Below are 18,812 nucleotides of genomic sequence, written 5' to 3'. Positions count from 1 at the left end.
ATAAGTGGAATTAGAGCAAGCAAAAGATTCCGAAATTGAACCACTAGTGAGGAGGGTGGTTCAAAAAGTGAAACCTTGAGCGTTGCCAGGATTTCGAGGGAGTTACAGTGCACAAATTAAAATTTGCATAAAATTTCTTTGCACTCTAGAGGATAAAATGCAAGTTTGCCCACTGATATCATAAAATAAAGATAACTTTTCCGAGTGGGTGTGGTGAAAGCAGTATTCCGTTTTATGGTTAAATCTTACTATTAAGATAGTGATTATAACTGTTTTATTAGATATATAAATAAAACTTTATTCAACCACAATTTACATGCTTTTGTGACACAAACAATAACACAACACATTCAGGCCTATTGAATTGCTCTACAGAGTATTGTTTTTTTGTAGGTACCCCTCGAGCCCAACCGGACGGTGTCCGTGTTCCGCGAACGTGTCGAGAAGCATAAGGATGAACTGGCGGAATTGGAGGTGCTAGAAAACGTGCAGGAAAAAGAGAGACCCGTAAGTTATTGATTTTCTATACACCTAACTTACCCGGTCGAAATTATTTACTAGTTATTTTAATTAAATTAAATGTTTTTATTCTTTTAATTTATACAAAAAACATTTATACATATTTTTAATTCCCGTTAATTAACTTAAATGCTTATAAACAGCTTACTTTAATGTTAATATTAAAATTACTACATAGTATAAAACAACGACGCTTTCCGCCGTCTGTATGTCTGTCCCTATGTATGCTTAGATCTTTAAAACTACGCAACGGATTTTGATGCGTTTTTTTTAAATAGATAGATTAATTCAAGAGGAAGGTTTGTATGTATAATTTATAAATGGTTTGTGCAAATTAGTTGAACTACCCGTGCGAAGCCGGGGCGGGTCGCTAGTTATGAATAAAATGAAATGAAATTTAAATGCTAACGAGCTGGTTTTGACGTAAGCCTCCCTAAGCGTAAGAGAAGGAAAACTACCGATTTTATTTCAGTTTCCTTTCCTCTACCTCTACCGAAAAGCAACTTAATGAAATTTCGTATAAAAGTACCAATTCGTTTTGAAAGAAATATGTGATTACGGAACCCTTGGCGCGAGTCCGAGTTGCACTTGGTCGGTTTTAATAATACTGAAATAGCTATATAATGATATTAATTATGTTCAACTATATATTTTAATTAATTTAAAAATCCATTTATTATATACAACACATAGTTCATGATCAGCAACGCAGGCTTCGTCAAGTGCTTACAACAATAAATCAGCTACAGGCTTCGTCACCTACTAACAAATGATATAATCCGCAACAGGCTTTGTCAATCTTAAACACTAAATTAAACTAGGCCAAATCCCCACTTCGGACCGTAGCCGGTCCAAACGTCCCCATGACACTGGCAGCGTTGCCCCTTTGAATTGCCAAGGAGATCTGTTGGACCAGATACGATCCGGAGCGAGGATCGCCACCCCTTATGTTCTAATATTAATAATAATGTATTTCTAGGACGTGGTGATGTACAATCCACTTGGCACCGACGATGAGAACACCTACTACGAGCAATACAACACAGTTTGCTCCGGCGTCATCAAGACCGGCGACTACGTTTACGTAGTCACGGACGGCGGCAAGCAGATGATCGCGCAGGTCGACACCATCTGGGAGACCGGCGAGTAAGTTACATCACTAATTTGTCAGACAATCCAAATCAGTTAAAAAAGGCAGCGAATAGGGAATAGACATAATCATAATCATTTATTTCGTAAATGCACACAAAACATTACACGTCAGAAAGAGGAAAATACATTTTCTATCATTAACATAAATAATAATATTTTTTTTTAAATAAATTAAATAATACATGTCAGTGTTAAATTAATAATAACAATAATGAAAAATAATAACAGATTGAAAATTACAATTAAACATAATTGATTGATAACTAGCTACCCGCCCCGGTTTCGCACGGGTGCAATGCAGATGTATTATATAAACCTTCCTCTTGAATCACTCTATCTAAAATCTATGAAAAAAACCGTATTAAAATCCGTTGCGTAGTTTTAAAGATCGAAGCAGTAAGCATACATAGGGACAGACGGACAGACAGCAGAAGGCGACTTGGTTTTATACTATGTGTGCGTAGGAATATTACGCAAAACTGCGTAAAGGGCGTCACTAGCACAATCACAGGGCCTACCGCGAAACATGAAATCGAAAGTTCGGTTTCTCCCTCTATCACTCTTGCATATTCGATCGATAGAGATAGATAACGAAATTTCGATTTTCGCGTTTCGCGGTAGGCCACCTGTAAACAAACCGCCTTGATGCATCAATGTCATAGTGAAAACTTGTCAAAAAACTGTTTAAGGTATATTATTTATAAGTTACTCTATGGTTTAGGATGTGCACTAGTGCTGCACTCTGTTTAAGTATTTTTTTTCCGATCAAAATGTAAATGGCGCCAATTCCAGTCCCTAATTCCTCGTAGTCGAAATGAAAAGTAGAGTGTTTAACTCGGGTAAAAGTAACCATCTCACCCTCGAAAAGTTGGCAAAATATCTCGGGGGATATGGTTCACTTGCCACCCTTGGTTAACGATTTACTATTGTTATTTCTTTCAGCAACAAATGCTATTTCCGTGGGCCGTTCCTCATCTTTCCTGCAGACGTAGTCAACATCATCAACAAAGTGAGTAAATGTGCCATTTTCAACCAGAAGGGTACTTATTGTTGGTTATCAATAAGGCGCTATTTCCATATAGCTTCAATTTGAAATCAACCTTATCAACAACCGATAATGTGCTACCTTTTTAGTTTAAAAGGTCACAAATAAACAATAATACAAAAACATCACTCAATGATACAACAATTACTACATGAAGATTACCTTATTTCGATGTCATAAGAATTATAAAAGCAATCGAATTTAAACTATCGTGAGACATATTAACTTAACTAACTTGGCGGTTTCACGCACGTATTCACGTAAACATGTCGCGCGAGTGATTAAAAATACGTGAGTAAAACCGCCAAGTTAGTTAAATTATAAAAGCATGTAAGAAAAACCGGCTAAGTGCGAGTCGGACTCGCGCACCGAGGGTTCCGTACTTTTTAGTATTTGTTGTTATAGCGGCAACCAAAATACATCATCTGTGAAAATTTCAACCTAGCTATCACGGTACATGAGATACAGCCTGGTGACAGACAGACGGACAGCAGAGTCTTAGTAATAGGGTCCCGTTTTTACCCTTTGGGTATGGAACCCTAAAAATGTATATTGAAAAAACTTTATTTTGACTCGTATAGATATTTTACCATCGCCCACACTGTTAACTGTACATCTGCGGACATTATGCCTTATGCCATTTGTAATAAGGTTCACCGATGTAAAGTTAGGAATGTTGTTGTCAGACATTTTATTATATAGCAAGACCGTGTACTGAAAATTTTTGACACCCATATTTGAACCGTATTTAGCTACTATTAAGGTCGAACAAAGCAATATACAACAAACGGTCCCAGCGAGAGGATGTCGAACGGAGCGTGTCCTTTTATATATATAGTTCAGTATAGTTTTATATAGTTGGTCAAGCAAATCGTCAGTAGAAAAAGGCGCGAAATTCAAATTTTCTATGGGAAGATATCCCTTCGCGCCTACATTTTTTTAATTTGCCTCCTTTTTCTACTGACAAGATTTGCTTGACAAACTATATATAATTTGTAACTATTCATGTGAAAGAAAGGGACAAACTCCCCTTATTTCAATTAAAAGTTACAAAGTACAAGTTTGTCATCTCTCACTCGGCCTGTTTTTTCTCATAAGTACACGGTCTTGCTATATAATAAAAGATCTTTGGTTGCTGTTTGTACCAAGGGTATGCACACAATAACACGTGCATAGAAAAAAAAGTGTTTAAAATATTTGTATATTTCAGCCATTCTACAAGCAAGAGGTGCTCCTGACGACCATGCACGACACCAGCCCACTTGTGGGCATCGTGGGAAAGTGCGCAGTGCTCGACTACGATGATTACCTCAAATGTACGTATACTTTCAAGGAACTGATCACAAATCTCTCCCTTGACGAAACTAATCCCCGCTCCGAATCGTTTCTGGTGCAAAGGTGTGCTAGCAACCCTAGGAAACACTTCTTGCCGAATCGTGTGGTAAATGTGTGGAACTCTCTACCAGAAACTGTTGTTAGTGCACCGTCAGTGAACACTTTCAAAAAAAGACTAGATACACATTTTAGAACTTTGAAAAGTGCAAAATAAAATACAAGTGCTCGATATACACGCATCAGCTCCAAGAGCTGCTAGTGTATCAAATAAATAATAATAAAATAATAAAAATAAAAAGGCTGTTTTTGGCTATTCAACGTGTCAATGAGGCCAGCGTATGCTGAGTAGTTAACTAACGTAGTCATAAGCTAAATTAACAATTCAATGGATAAAATTTATCTGAAACGAAAAAATTATAATAATATTTGATTGTATGGAATTGTTTTCAGGCCGGCCGACGGAGATCTCCGAGAACGACGTGTTCGTATGCGAGTCGCTGTACGACGAGTCGAACAGAATCGCGCGCAAGTTGACCGCGGGGCTTCGCAAGTTTGAGCACACCAAAGATGTCACTGTTGATGAGGTCAGATTATATGATTGCCCGTTGATTGATAAGAAAGGCATTTTATTAGCCGGGTCCACACAGAGCGAGCATACGCGCGAGGCAATTTCTTCGCGCTCGTAGACGTGCCTCGGCCGAGGCGGCGCGCGCGAGGCAGTCTAAAATGTCGATACACTGGCCGTTTTGTGCGCGAGGAAACTGCCTCGCGCGTATGGTCGATCTGTGTGGACGCGGCTATTATCGATTCTTTTGAAACGCTTAGTAAATTTTGAACAAAAAGGACTTCTAATAATGTTCAAAATTTACCAAGCGCCGCGGCAGGGATCGTGTGAACTATGAGGAGTAATACACAAAGCCTCTTTATCGACGTCATAATGAGGGTTATCGTTTTTTTGCTCACCAGTTGGCGCCTCAGTTGATGGTGGTCTAAAAGACTAAAGAACAGCTGTCAGTCATTGAAATGACAAGTGACATTTGACATTTCGAACTATGGAAAAGACCACCATCTACACTAGCGCCCCTAGCGGCGAATTCATACGCGTTAGCCCTCATTATGAAAATGTCAAGTTAAAGTTATTAATATCTGAGGGAGACTGAGCTTTGCTCGGAAAACATATACAAACTCAAAAATGCGCGTTTTCCCAGAGATAAGACCTAGCTAAACCGTTTTTTTTATACCACGTCGGTGGCAATCAAGCATACGGCCCGCCTGATGGTAAGCAGTTACCGTTAATCGTTAACCGTGGTAAATCGTTTATTAGCCCCCGAAAACCCCCATATAGCTAATTTCATCGAAATGGTTAGAGCCGTTTCCTAAATCCCCGAAATATATATATATATATATATTTCGGGGATTTAGGATACAAGCATTGCTGGTTTAAAGGTATAAGATAAAATAAGAATAAAGACCACAATGTGATCTGCCACACGTCCAACATGCACAATGTAGCGGATTTTTAGGTTTCCTATATTTATGTGTGTTATCATCAGGCATCGTAAACTGCGATCGAAATCCATTGAAATGACGTATGAAAACCCTAGTACTTTAATGGATTTCGCTCGCAGTTTACGATGCCTGGTTATCATGCATTATGTTGAAGTAGTAGTAAATGATAGTGTTTGTGTGTTGTGTGTCAGATGTACAAGTTCCCCCGGCTGCGCGGGCCGCCGGCGCTGGCGGCGCCGCAGGAGGTGCACGCCTTCACGCACAAGCAGCCCGCCTACACCGCCGTGCACCTAGACTCCATGGTATGCTCCACACACACCGACACGTTCTCCTTCTCGTGGCGATGCTTGCAGACTGCGGGGTGCGGGGTGCGGGGCGCGGGGCGCGGGCCGCCGGCGCTGGCGGCGCCGCAGGAGGTGCACGCCTTCACGCACAAGCAGCCCGCCTACACCGCCGTGCACCTAGACTCCATGGTATGCTCCACACACACCGACACGTTCTCCTTCTCGTGGCGATGCTTGCAGACTGCGGGGTGCGGGGTGCGGGGCGCGGGGCGCGGGCCGCCGGCGCTGGCGGCGCCGCAGGAGGTGCACGCCTTCACGCACAAGCAGCCCGCCTACACCGCCGTGTACCTAGACTCCATGGTATGCTCCACACACACCGACACGTTCTCCTTCTCGTGGCGATGCTTGCAGACTGCGGGGTGCGGGGCGCGGGGCGCGGGCCGCCGGCGCTGGCGGCGCCGCAGGAGGTGCACGCCTTCACGCACAAGCAGCCCGCCTACACCGCCGTGTACCTAGACTCCATGGTATGCTCCACACACACCGACACGTTCTCCTTCTCGTGGCGATGCTTGCAGACTGCGGGGTGCGGGGTGCGGGGCGCGGGGCGCGGGCCGCCGGCGCTGGCGGCGCCGCAGGAGGTGCACGCCTTCACGCACAAGCAGCCCGCCTACACCGCCGTGTACCTAGACTCCATGGTATGCTCCACACACACCGACACGTTCTCCTTCTCGTGGCGATGCTTGCAGACTGCGGGGTGCGGGGTGCGGGGCGCGGGGCGCGGGCCGCCGGCGCTGGCGGCGCCGCAGGAGGTGCACGCCTTCACGCACAAGCAGCCCGCCTACACCGCCGTGTACCTAGACTCCATGGTATGCTCCACACACACCGACACGTTCTCCTTCTCGTGGCGATGCTTGCAGACTGCGGGGTGCGGGGTGCGGGGCGCGGGGCGCGGGCCGCCGGCGCTGGCGGCGCCGCAGGAGGTGCACGCCTTCACGCACAAGCAGCCCGCCTACACCGCCGTGTACCTAGACTCCATGGTATGCTCCACACACACCGACACGTTCTCCTTCTCGTGGCGATGCTTGCAGACTGCGGGGTGCGGGGTGCGGGGCGCGGGGCGCGGGCCGCCGGCGCTGGCGGCGCCGCAGGAGGTGCACGCCTTCACGCACAAGCAGCCCGCCTACACCGCCGTGCACCTAGACTCCATGGTATGCTCCACACACACCGACACGTTCTCCTTCTCGTGGCGATGCTTGCAGACTGCGGGGTGCGGGGTGCGGGGCGCGGGGCGCGGGCCGCCGGCGCTGGCGGCGCCGCAGGAGGTGCACGCCTTCACGCACAAGCAGCCCGCCTACACCGCCGTGTACCTAGACTCCATGGTATGCTCCACACACACCGACACGTTCTCCTTCTCGTGGCGATGCTTGCAGACTGCGGGGTGCGGGGTGCGGGGCGCGGGGCGCGGGCCGCCGGCGCTGGCGGCGCCGCAGGAGGTGCACGCCTTCACGCACAAGCAGCCCGCCTACACCGCCGTGCACCTAGACTCCATGGTATGCTCCACACACACCGACACGTTCTCCTTCTCGTGGCGATGCTTGCAGACTGCGGGGTGCGGGGTGCGGGGCGCGGGGCGCGGGCCGCCGGCGCTGGCGGCGCCGCAGGAGGTGCACGCCTTCACGCACAAGCAGCCCGCCTACACCGCCGTGTACCTAGACTCCATGGTATGCTCCACACACACCGACACGTTCTCCTTCTCGTGGCGATGCTTGCAGACTGCGGGGTGCGGGGTGCGGGGCGCGGGGCGCGGGCCGCCGGCGCTGGCGGCGCCGCAGGAGGTGCACGCCTTCACGCACAAGCAGCCCGCCTACACCGCCGTGTACCTAGACTCCATGGTATGCTCCACACACACCGACACGTTCTCCTTCTCGTGGCGATGCTTGCAGACTGCGGGGTGCGGGGTGCGGGGCGCGGGGCGCGGGCCGCCGGCGCTGGCGGCGCCGCAGGAGGTGCACGCCTTCACGCACAAGCAGCCCGCCTACACCGCCGTGCACCTAGACTCCATGGTATGCTCCACACACACCGACACGTTCTCCTTCTCGTGGCGATGCTTGCAGACTGCGGGGTGCGGGGTGCGGGGCGCGGGGCGCGGGCCGCCGGCGCTGGCGGCGCCGCAGGAGGTGCACGCCTTCACGCACAAGCAGCCCGCCTACACCGCCGTGTACCTAGACTCCATGGTATGCTCCACACACACCGACACGTTCTCCTTCTCGTGGCGATGCTTGCAGACTGCGGGGTGCGGGGTGCGGGGCGCGGGGCGCGGGCCGCCGGCGCTGGCGGCGCCGCAGGAGGTGCACGCCTTCACGCACAAGCAGCCCGCCTACACCGCCGTGCACCTAGACTCCATGGTATGCTCCACACACACCGACACGTTCTCCTTCTCGTGGCGATGCTTGCAGACTGCGGGGTGCGGGGTGCGGGGCGCGGGGCGCGGGCCGCCGGCGCTGGCGGCGCCGCAGGAGGTGCACGCCTTCACGCACAAGCAGCCCGCCTACACCGCCGTGCACCTAGACTCCATGGTATGCTCCACACACACCGACACGTTCTCCTTCTCGTGGCGATGCTTGCAGACTGCGGGGTGCGGGGTGCGGGGCGCGGGGCGCGGGCCGCCGGCGCTGGCGGCGCCGCAGGAGGTGCACGCCTTCACGCACAAGCAGCCCGCCTACACCGCCGTGTACCTAGACTCCATGGTATGCTCCACACACACCGACACGTTCTCCTTCTCCCCCCGGCCACCAGAGTGCAGCACTAGCCCCTTTACTAAACCATACAGTAACTTATACATACAGTGCCTTTAACAGGTTTTTCACAAGTTTTCAGAGATAATAAAATATGACATCTTGTAACTTACCTATGTTGAACAAATAAATCTTTGAATTTGGATTTGACATTGATGCATCGAGACGATTTGTTTACAGAGTACCTAACGGGAAACGCGAATCCGAAATTTCGCTATCTGCCTCTTTATCGCTCGAATAGAGATGTTAAATAACGAAATTTCGATTTTCTTGTTTCGCGATAGACCCTTAGATTGTGGTAGTGGCGCCCCCTACGCAGAGTTTGCGTAATATTCACGGGAGCGGAGCTTAACGCCCCGTATGTCGCATCTTGGATATTTTGCCCAGAACAGGAGTGCGGGCACGCTGGACAAGACAGCATGTGCTCCATCGTTTAAGGAGTGACAGTTCAACACAATATCATGCTTTTATGTTTGATTTGTGCGTTACAAATGTTTTTTTACATTTCGTTATTAATACAAATTTCATGAAGACGTATCGAAAGGCATTCCTTCATACAAATAATTTATACTATGTCACACTCGGAACTAATCATACGTCCCATAAACTCAAGTGAGGACAACGCTTTAGAAAAAATGAATAAACTATGACACTGCAAACATACGAACCAGTGAAACTTGCCTAAGAGATTTTAATTTTAACCCTTAAGTGTGTGTTTAAGTGTGTCAGTCACTTTGAAATGATGGTTAATTTCGTTATCACCAGGACACGAAGCCGCAGTTCACGAATCTCATCAATACTACGATCGGTCAAGACGTGGAGATGTTGCTCGAGAACTCACTTGATGAGTCGTCACTAGCGTCACCAGCTACGCCGCTCTCTGGGGGTACGTACAGTACACATTATAAACCACTTGAAAGTGATTGAAGCTCGTGTTAAACCATTTGAAACTCATTTAAAAATTGTATTACCGCGTACATTACGATAAAAGTGCAAAATATAGGAAATTCGTAGCGAGGGGTGAAAAATTAAAACACGACCGAAGGGAGGGTTTTAAATCGACACGAGTTGCGAATTACCTATTCGCACATGTATCGTACGTTTTACAGTACATATGGCCCTTTAAATTTTCAACATAGTTACGTAATATGCTAACTATCGTACTAGTGCGGTAAAGTAGCACCATAATAATATGTACTGTAAAAGTTATAACAGCATTGTCTGATGGGTTAGAACCTCTTAGTAGTGTCTTGTAAATCTATAGAATGTAGGGTAATTTCGTTTTAGTCTTCACTCGGATATCATGGACAGAAAAAGCATTCTACCGAAGCGTCAATTACGAACGCTAATGTTTTAGTAATTCTGAGAATGGTAGGAAATAGATTTTTGGTCTGGTGACATGGCATGGTTTAGCTTAAAAAACCGGCCAAGTGCGAATCGGACTCGCGCACGAAGGGCTTCGTACCATTACGCAAAAAACGGCAAAACAATCACGTTGTATGGTAGCCCTACTTAAATATTTATTTTATTCTGTTTTTAGTATTTGTTGTTATAGCGGCAACAGAAATACATCATCTGTGAAAATGTCACGGTTCATGAGATACAGCCTGGTGACAGGCAGACAGACAGACGGATAGCGGAGTCTTAGTAATAGGGTCCCGTTTTTACCCTTTGGTTATGGAACCCTAAAAAATTAATTCTCAGATAAATATCTGCCTCTCTGTCTGGTGGGATGCTCAATGAGACAATCTTTTTCCGAAACAGGAGGTAACAGCAACCCCTACAACCCGTCGATCGCGTCCAACCAGGAGCGCACCCCAGTAGCAACTACCCCGGCTACAGGCAAGAAGAAGAAGGAGTCCAAACAGAAGATCGTCACCGGCTACATTCTCTACTCCAGCGAGATCCGCAAGGCTATCATTGCCAACAATCCGGAGGCGACTTTCGGTGAGTCCATGTACATAGTGGTAATAGTAGTTTATGTGACTGCTACATAATGAAAGGCATTAAAATACGAGTGTGGGTTTATGAAACGAATGAAATGAGTTGCAGGTGCAGAGTTAGCTTAGCCTGACTCTATGCAATTCTAAACAACAGCTTGAATAATCTGGCCTCTATTTCACCACGGTGACAGGTGCGACAATTATCGACATCACAGGCCTCCATAGGCTACGGTAACCGCTTACCATCGGACGAGCGGTGTGCTTCGCAAAATATTACCGATATAATTAAGTTTTTTTATTTTATTAAAATGTTGGTGGCAAACAAGCACATCGACCGTCCGATGGTAAGCGGTTACCGTAGCCTATGGAGGCATGTGACGTCAGTAACAGTGATGTTCACAATTGCCGCACCTGTCACGGTGGTGAAATAGGGGCCTGGTCTTACGAATAAGTGTCATCAATGTCTTTAATTAAGGGCCTGTTTCACAATGTCCAAGTAAAGTATTTGATAGCTAATTAACAAATAACTTAACTGCCAGATAAAACTACCTTCAGCTGTAAAGGTATTTACCTACCAGTTAAGCTTATTTGAAGATTGTGAAATTCAGGAATTCGATTCAGGACTTTACTTGGACACTTGTGAAACAGGCCCTTACAATTTCTATTATATTTCTATCTCTGTCGCTCTTCCTTGTCCAAATTATTGTTTAACATAATAGCTCGCGAACTGTGATAAAAAATAAGGTGCAAATATAAATAATGGCACCCTGAACACAATTGGCGTTACAATTTCATTCATAAACCAAATCCTTTTTAGCTTCCAAGGAGAAACATTCCAAAAGTATGTATTTGCCTCTATTTCTGTTTGTGCTTTATCGGAATTAAAAAACGGTTTTATGATGTTTGACATAATTTCATTTGACATACCTAACTGTAATGTTTGACATAATTTTCTTTTCGTCTGAAAACTTTGGAGTTGTAATATAAAACTATAAACAAAGGGTTAAGTAAAAGTAAAGTAAAATATTGCAACTGCAAATTCAAGGGCTGAAGTAGATGGCGTTGTTCCGATCATACGTTTTTTTGTAACTAGACTGTCAAGCGTTAGAACTTGACTACCTAGTTACCGTGTAATGTACGGATGACGCCATCCACTTTAGCTGTCAAAAATGTAATCGCAATTTTTTTATCTGTGTTACTTTTCTCATCTCTCTCTGATTTTCTTTAGTAAAACTAAACTCAAGGGTTTTGCCATGTTAAAGTTTAAAATAATCGTAGAGTAAAAATTATTATGCCAAATGTTACATTTTATATTATGGCAAATGAAATTACAGCAAACAGCGCTCCGTTAGAAAATAAATAGTATTTCTACGCATTTGTAAAATGCGAGTAGATTAGGCGAGTCGTAAGATGGCGTTTTTGTTTCTGTGTTTTTTTTTGTTTTCTATATACTGTATATACCCAGCATGTGTGTCGTTGTACGATTGTTAGAATTAAGATATTTACAGTGGTTCTTAGTAAAACGAACATATTCGTACATTTAATTAAATGATCCGTTGAACAAATTTTGCCATATTAAAAAACCGGCCAAGTGCGAGGGACTCGCGCACGAAGGGTTCCGTACCATTACGGATAAAAACAGCAAAAAAATCACGTTTGTTGTATGCAAGCCCCACTTAAATATTTATATTATTCTGTTTTTAGTATTTGTTGCTATAGCGGCAAAAGAAACACATCATCTGTGAAAATTTCAACTGTCTAGCTATATGAGATACAGCCTGGTGACAGACGGACAGAGGAGTCTTAGTAATAGGGTCCCGTTTTTACCCTTGGGTACGGAACCCTAAAAATACACTTTACGTAAACATTGTTTTATAATATGTGCTCTTTTGATATGACTATATACTGTCATTAAAACATCTAGCAATCATACGGCGAATTGTAGCTTTGATATGTAAGTAATTCTTTAAAATAAAAACAGAGCGTAAATAACATCACCTTTACTTATTGATTGATAATGACAATTAAAATAGGTCATGTTATTCAAATTGTAAAATCTCTTCATATTTCACTGAATACCAAAAATCGGCGGACGTTTCAAAGACACTTAAAATTAGTTTTCATCATTCGTGAAAGGTCATTTAAGCGGTGCAAGGAACTCGCATGCGACGTTCGGTACATTGTTAGCTAAAGTTTGACCCGGGACTATAGTCCAGTATCGTTTTCCTGGTTCTTACTGACTGATAAGTCGTGTTTGCTAGACTATACTGAGTTACAACAAGGTAACGAACCTCACATGCGTGTCTAAATGATCCTTAAGCAATATTTTTGTACATCAGTAAAATAGACAATCCACTATTATTTCGGCAGGCGAGATCTCCCGCATAGTTGGCAACGAGTGGCGCTCGCTACCCGCAGCCACCAAACAGAGCTGGGAGGAGCGTGCAGCCAGATGCAACGAGGAAACTTCAGCTAAGCTAGCCGAGGAGATGCGGGAGCTGGCACAGCATGGCGGGACACAACCAGCAGTAAGATATACTAGTTATAGTGGGCGAGTAGCGCTGTATCAGTGTAAGCAGGGCTGGGAGGAGCGCGCAGCCAGATGCAACGAGGAACTTTCAGCCAAGCTCGCTGAGATGGGGGAGCTATCATAGCATGGTGGGACACAACCAGCAGTAAGATATACTAGTTATAGTGGGCGAGTAGCGCTGTATCGGTGTAAGCAGGGCTGGGAGGAGCGCGCAGCCAGATGCAACGAGGAACTTTCAGCCAAGCTCGCTGAGATGGGGGAGCTATCATAGCATGGTGGGACACAACCAGCAGTAAGATATACTAGTTATAGTGGGCGAGTAGCGCTGTATCAGTGTAAGCAGGGCTGGGAGGAGCGCGCAGCCAGATGCAACGAGGAACTTTCAGCCAAGCTCGCTGAGATGGGGGAGCTATCATAGCATGGTGGGACACAACCAGCAGTAAGATATACTAGTTATAGTGGGCGAGTAGCGCTGTATCGGTGTAAGCAGGGCTGGGAGGAGCGCGCAGCCAGATGCAACGAGGAACTTTCAGCCAAGCTCGCTGAGGAGATGGGGGAGCTGGCACAGCATCGTGGGACACAACCAGCAATATGATATACTCATAATCTTTGTAACGTTGTCTCATTGTGCAGTCAGCATCAGATAGTGAAGGATAAAGTGGCCAAATATATCGTAACACGCCTTTGTTACCATAGACATAAGAATGTGCACCGATATATTTAAGTACTATGGCAGTCGCTCTCTATTTGATGATGACTGTTGGCACAGTACGGCTCATTTTGGCAGCCTGAGAACCACAGAGATATTTTACTGTGGATATATTTTTGATGTGGCTATTTAGGAGGGCTACCTCGAACATTATCTACGCGCACAGGAAATAATGCAAGAGCGATAGAGATGGAAGACTTTCTATTTCTCCTTTTATTATAGGGGTAGCCGTTCAGGCAGGGTCGCTATGTAATGTGAGGGAAACAAGTTTTTGCTTTAATGACGGTTATTTTACACACAGCCTAATTTACATATGCACACTAAGCATAGGCTTCAGCATTGCAATAGTTGTATCACAAAGGAGCCGGTTTTCGCTTTTGGCAAGCTAATCTCAAGAATTCACACAGTACTAAACGAAACCGATTGCTATTTAGTTTTTCTTAATTCAGAGGGAAACTAGGCCTTATTCATGGTCCTCCATAGTAGTAATTCAGTTGCTAAGTAGAATTTTGTCATTTCGTGCTTGAACAAGGCCAAATTATAATTGAAATATCCTTTAACTAACAATCAAACATAGTAATTAAGCAAACATCGACATTTAATTTATCGTTGTAATTATTTATACCTCATACATATACGAAATTTGCTCTGACCAATTATTAATTATAAATTAATTAAAATATTACACATAATAGCATGCAAGGCCTGTAATGTTAATGTAATCTAGTAATAAGCTAGATATAAGACAATTTGTGTGCCCTGACAGGGTGTCATGGAAGCTTCCTGTATAACTTTAAAAGCATCCCATGTTACATGCTACCAGCCACCATCCATCTATAGCCGCCGTGCAGGTCTCGACGACAAATAAAAAGACTTCGATTTGAAGTAAACTTATAATCAATAGGTGCTGGTTACTTTACAAGGTACAGTTGACGTAAACGGTTAAAGGTGTAGAAGTGGTGGTAATAGTATGGAGGCTGAAGCATCACATGTTACAAATAAATATCTTATCTTATCTTTCTTGTCCAGCCAATCGTGGAGCTCACGTACGAATGTTGCTTTGAGTCTTGCGACTACCAGTTTGAGGACTTAGCCGACTGCATGGAGCATTGCATCGGGGATGGTGGGAACAGTAAGTATTTATACAAATACATCAAATCATGTTAAAAACCGGACTTATCTATAGAAGTGTGTTTTTATCCCAGAGAGTTCACTTTGAATCTGTAGTACAAAGACTTGAAATGGCAGCCACTCTTAAAAATTCATTACATATTATCGGCAATGTGTTTGATATGTCAAACTGTGACAAGTCATGTTCCAAATATATATTGTAAGTATTTCCTAAATTGTCTTACTTCGCTGGCGCAAAACTCGAACCTAATGTGAATCTTATAAAGTGAGTCGCATTACAATAGTACATTACGATACAAGTGCGGAAAGTGGGAGATTGGTAACGAGTGGCGATAAATTAAAACACGACCGAAGGGAGTGTTTTAAATCGACACAAGTTGCGAATTACCTTTTCGCACGTGTATTGTACAACGTTTTAGAGTACATATGGCCGTTAAAATTTTCGACATACGCACGTATAGTGCTAGTTACCGCACTAGGGCAGTAAAAAGATTAGGAACTCCTGGACTGAAGAGTTCAATGTCAGATCTTTTCCTTACTAAAGGGCCTCTAACCCTGTATTTACAGTTACGTTCCGAGTTTTAAGCCTCTGGGAATAAAAACTACTTTAGATATCTCCAACAGCAAAGAAAATCATAGGGTTAATATTAAACTTACTAATTTACTAATACAATGACGTATTTTTAATGCTGCCACAGTGATTGGAACATTCATTGAGACGAAGAAGGCTAAATTAGAACGTACGTATGATTTTACTGTCACTAACATAACCTAGTCTAAAATGTCTTGCCTCAGGTAAAATGTACCACTTTGTGACGATGGTTTCTAATTGTAACTTTATTTACAATTAACACATTCATTGCCGTCCAGCCAAACAAGACATCCGCGCCAGGTCGCAAAAACTTTGTCATATAAAGCTGTAGTACAATGATCCCGACTATCGAGTCGTCCGGCCGGGAACGAAATCATAAAATACCCCATAGTCGGGTTTTCCGCACTGAATGTGTTAAGTATGGTTGATAAACAGTGGATCGGAATAGGCAGAGTATAAATACCTAAACTTAGTAGAATATAGGCAAAAATTGGGGACTTTCTTACGGCTACAATTTTTTGCGTGTGTAAGGTCCCGGAAACGTTCTAAGTAAATAATATCGTTATGAATAGGGTAAAAAACGATGCATTCGTCTTTTTTGTCCATTACATTGAATAGGCGTAAAATATTATTATTTTGTAACTTTCTATAAATATACATTTTAAATCTAAATACAAACTTATTTATCATCAACATCGTCAGTCAGAATCATATTCAAAACTATTATCATTTTCTTGTAGATTACTATTTTTTCCAATCCGGGAAGTCCTGGTAAAAATCGCAATGCAAGGAAGTCTCCACTTCATGACTTTGTTCTAATACGTTTAGGTATATACGATCACTGTTGATAAACGACAAAGTAGTATGTTCTGCTTGTTTTTCCTGAATGTTTTATTGATGCTGGTAGTTAGAGCTTTTATATCGGTAGATTTACGAAAGAAAATATTAGAAACTACTCCTAGAAACTCGAGTCGAATAAGATGCACAGTAATATTTCTCATAAAATTAGTAGATGATTTATGCAGAGTCTCTATGCGATATGACCTTCAAACCTTCAAGAAAAGAGCGTATTCCCATCTTAAAGGCCGGCAACGCACTTACAACCCCTCTGGTGTTGCGGGTGTCCATGGGCGGCGGTAATCGCTTACCATCAGGTGATCCGTCTGCTCGTTTGCCTCCTATTTCATAAAAAAAAAAGAAAAAAAGAACGTCTCTCGTGGCTGTATAAGCCAATGTGGGACCGCATTTATGGCTAGCTATAAAAAGCTAGTATCACGAAATATAATCAAGTTCGACTTTAAATTTAAAACTTCTCATTTAAGGGGCCCCCTTAGATTTATGGGAGTTGAGGAGTAAACAACCAATAAGCTTTGCTTTGAATGGTTAACAACCTGCCTTATAATTCACTTTCCGCTAGCTTTCCTAAATGTATCCCTATAGCCATGGTCTCCGGTACATTGCGTACGACACATTGATGTAAAGACAGCATAATTTTTTTACAACATGACGCTGTAGGTAGTGTACGGAGTCTACCGGAGAGGTTAACTTGCGTATGGGTGTTTTGTTTATCGCAGAATATTTCAACCTTATCTCTAAACATACGTAAATTTTGTAGCAATTTCGGTGTAGTTGAATCAAATGGAAAATTTCCTAAAAGTTGGAAATGTATTTAGAATTTTCTGGAACATGTCATGGATATTTTTATTTTGGAAACGGAATGTTTCAATATCCATACAAAAATATAAGAAGTTTCTGAAATTTCGCAATTTTGGGAACTTTCCAGTTAAATTAAAGGATACAATACAAATATTCTTTATTACTCACCAATATGAAAAAGAACATGACATACAAATTAAGCACATAAACTATGGTAGGCAACCGGCGGTCTTATCGTTTTTTTGTAGCTTTCCATCAGATAAGGGTCCTTATGCTTCATCTGCAATAAGGACCTTTTTATCAGAATTTCTATAGAAATTTCAGATAGAAACGTAACGACACGACGACTTGTACTTGAAGCATAAGGACCCTTCCGTAATGGAATGCCACATATTAATTGTATTAGTACCCATCCTTTAAAACTGCATCAGAATCGCTGCAAAATGTACAATGTCTGCTTATTTTGCATATCAGTCTAACCTTTTTTTTTTCAACATGCGTGTCGGCAGCGGGCCACGTGCAGACCCACTACCGCGGACACGCGGGAGACTTCCCCTGCGTGTGGCGGAACTGCGCAAGAGTGCGAAAGGGACAGGCGCCCTTCCCGAATCTACCTCGCCTGCTCCGACACGTCAGGGACCTGCATGTCAACAAGGGCAACGGGCGGGCTATCGCTCCTCACGAGCGCTCCAGGTAATGTGGCTACATTAGACTGGACAAAGCAGTTTGTATAAATAAAATTATTGGCGAGTATGCAAAATACGTGTAATATTAATTCACTGGTATGTTTCAGAAACTATATACCTTCGTCGAAGAAGCCACCGCCGACTAAGACGTACACCAACAGCTTCAGAGGCGGCGTGATGTCGCCTGGAGGTAATTATTTAAAACAAATAATTTTAATACTTGGGCAAGTTGCATGGGAATTTAATGATACCTCTGTTTGAGCCTAGTAGAACGAGAATACCCAAGATGTATTGTTTAGGCACGAAGTGGAGGAAAAGTCGAAAGCAGACCTCGGGGTCGATGCAGTAGCTGAGAATGTTACCAAGTTAAAGCTGAGAGAAATATAGCATAGGCTGTGAATACGTCCTTACACAGACAATGCAGCGTTTATGGAGATCGCAAGGTGTAATTTAGAGACACGGATTTAACGGTTTAACCAGTTAACCCCGGGTTAGTGGGATGGCGCAAGTGGCGCTTAATTAAACGGGTAGTCAATCTCGCGGGCGAGATACTGTCGCGCCACTCCTGCGCTAGTCTGGCCGGATGGAGCATATAAAACAATTCGCAATCACCGCACATAAGCACTGCCGTACTATTTTATTATGTAAGCAACAGTTTATTTCACTTGCGTTGTTACAGTATAAAATAATACATATAGCATAAAAATTGAGCTGTTGTAGTATAAAATAGTGTCGCGCCCGTCCTGTGCTAGGCCTACATCTCGTAGTTTGTCGTTCTCAATCAAAAGGTACCACATTATCGCTTGCCATAAGGACGCTCTGACAGGTTTTTCGTATAAAAATATTCATTTTTCGTCCTTATGGTAAGCGACAATGTGGTACCTTTTGATTGAAAACGTCACGAGATGATGCGTCCAAAGCTAGGA

At 44.0% G+C, this 18,812-nt stretch overlaps 1 protein-coding gene across 1 annotated transcript in view; it reads left to right on the top strand.

The window, feature by feature from the left end:
* The window catches only part of LOC134750776 (protein polybromo-1), a 43,237-nt gene that overhangs the window by 17,029 nt on the left and 7,396 nt on the right, over positions 1-18,812 (top strand). Inside the window, exons 19-31 of the mRNA XM_063686018.1 lie at positions 394-507; positions 1,499-1,665; positions 2,614-2,680; positions 3,927-4,032; positions 4,502-4,635; positions 5,752-5,862; positions 9,405-9,525; positions 10,404-10,586; positions 12,953-13,110; positions 14,851-14,953; positions 15,651-15,692; positions 17,710-17,893; positions 17,994-18,076. Of these exons, the coding sequence (XP_063542088.1) occupies positions 394-507; positions 1,499-1,665; positions 2,614-2,680; positions 3,927-4,032; positions 4,502-4,635; positions 5,752-5,862; positions 9,405-9,525; positions 10,404-10,586; positions 12,953-13,110; positions 14,851-14,953; positions 15,651-15,692; positions 17,710-17,893; positions 17,994-18,076 (1,573 nt within the window). The remainder of the gene's footprint in view (positions 1-393; positions 508-1,498; positions 1,666-2,613; positions 2,681-3,926; positions 4,033-4,501; positions 4,636-5,751; positions 5,863-9,404; positions 9,526-10,403; positions 10,587-12,952; positions 13,111-14,850; positions 14,954-15,650; positions 15,693-17,709; positions 17,894-17,993; positions 18,077-18,812) is intronic.

This window comes from Cydia strobilella, chromosome 20 (genome assembly GCF_947568885.1).
Source record: "Cydia strobilella chromosome 20, ilCydStro3.1, whole genome shotgun sequence".
Taxonomy (NCBI): Eukaryota; Metazoa; Arthropoda; class Insecta; order Lepidoptera; family Tortricidae; genus Cydia; species Cydia strobilella.
The sequence above is the reverse complement of the archived record's forward strand: the minus strand, read 5'-3'. Positions and strand labels throughout refer to the sequence as shown.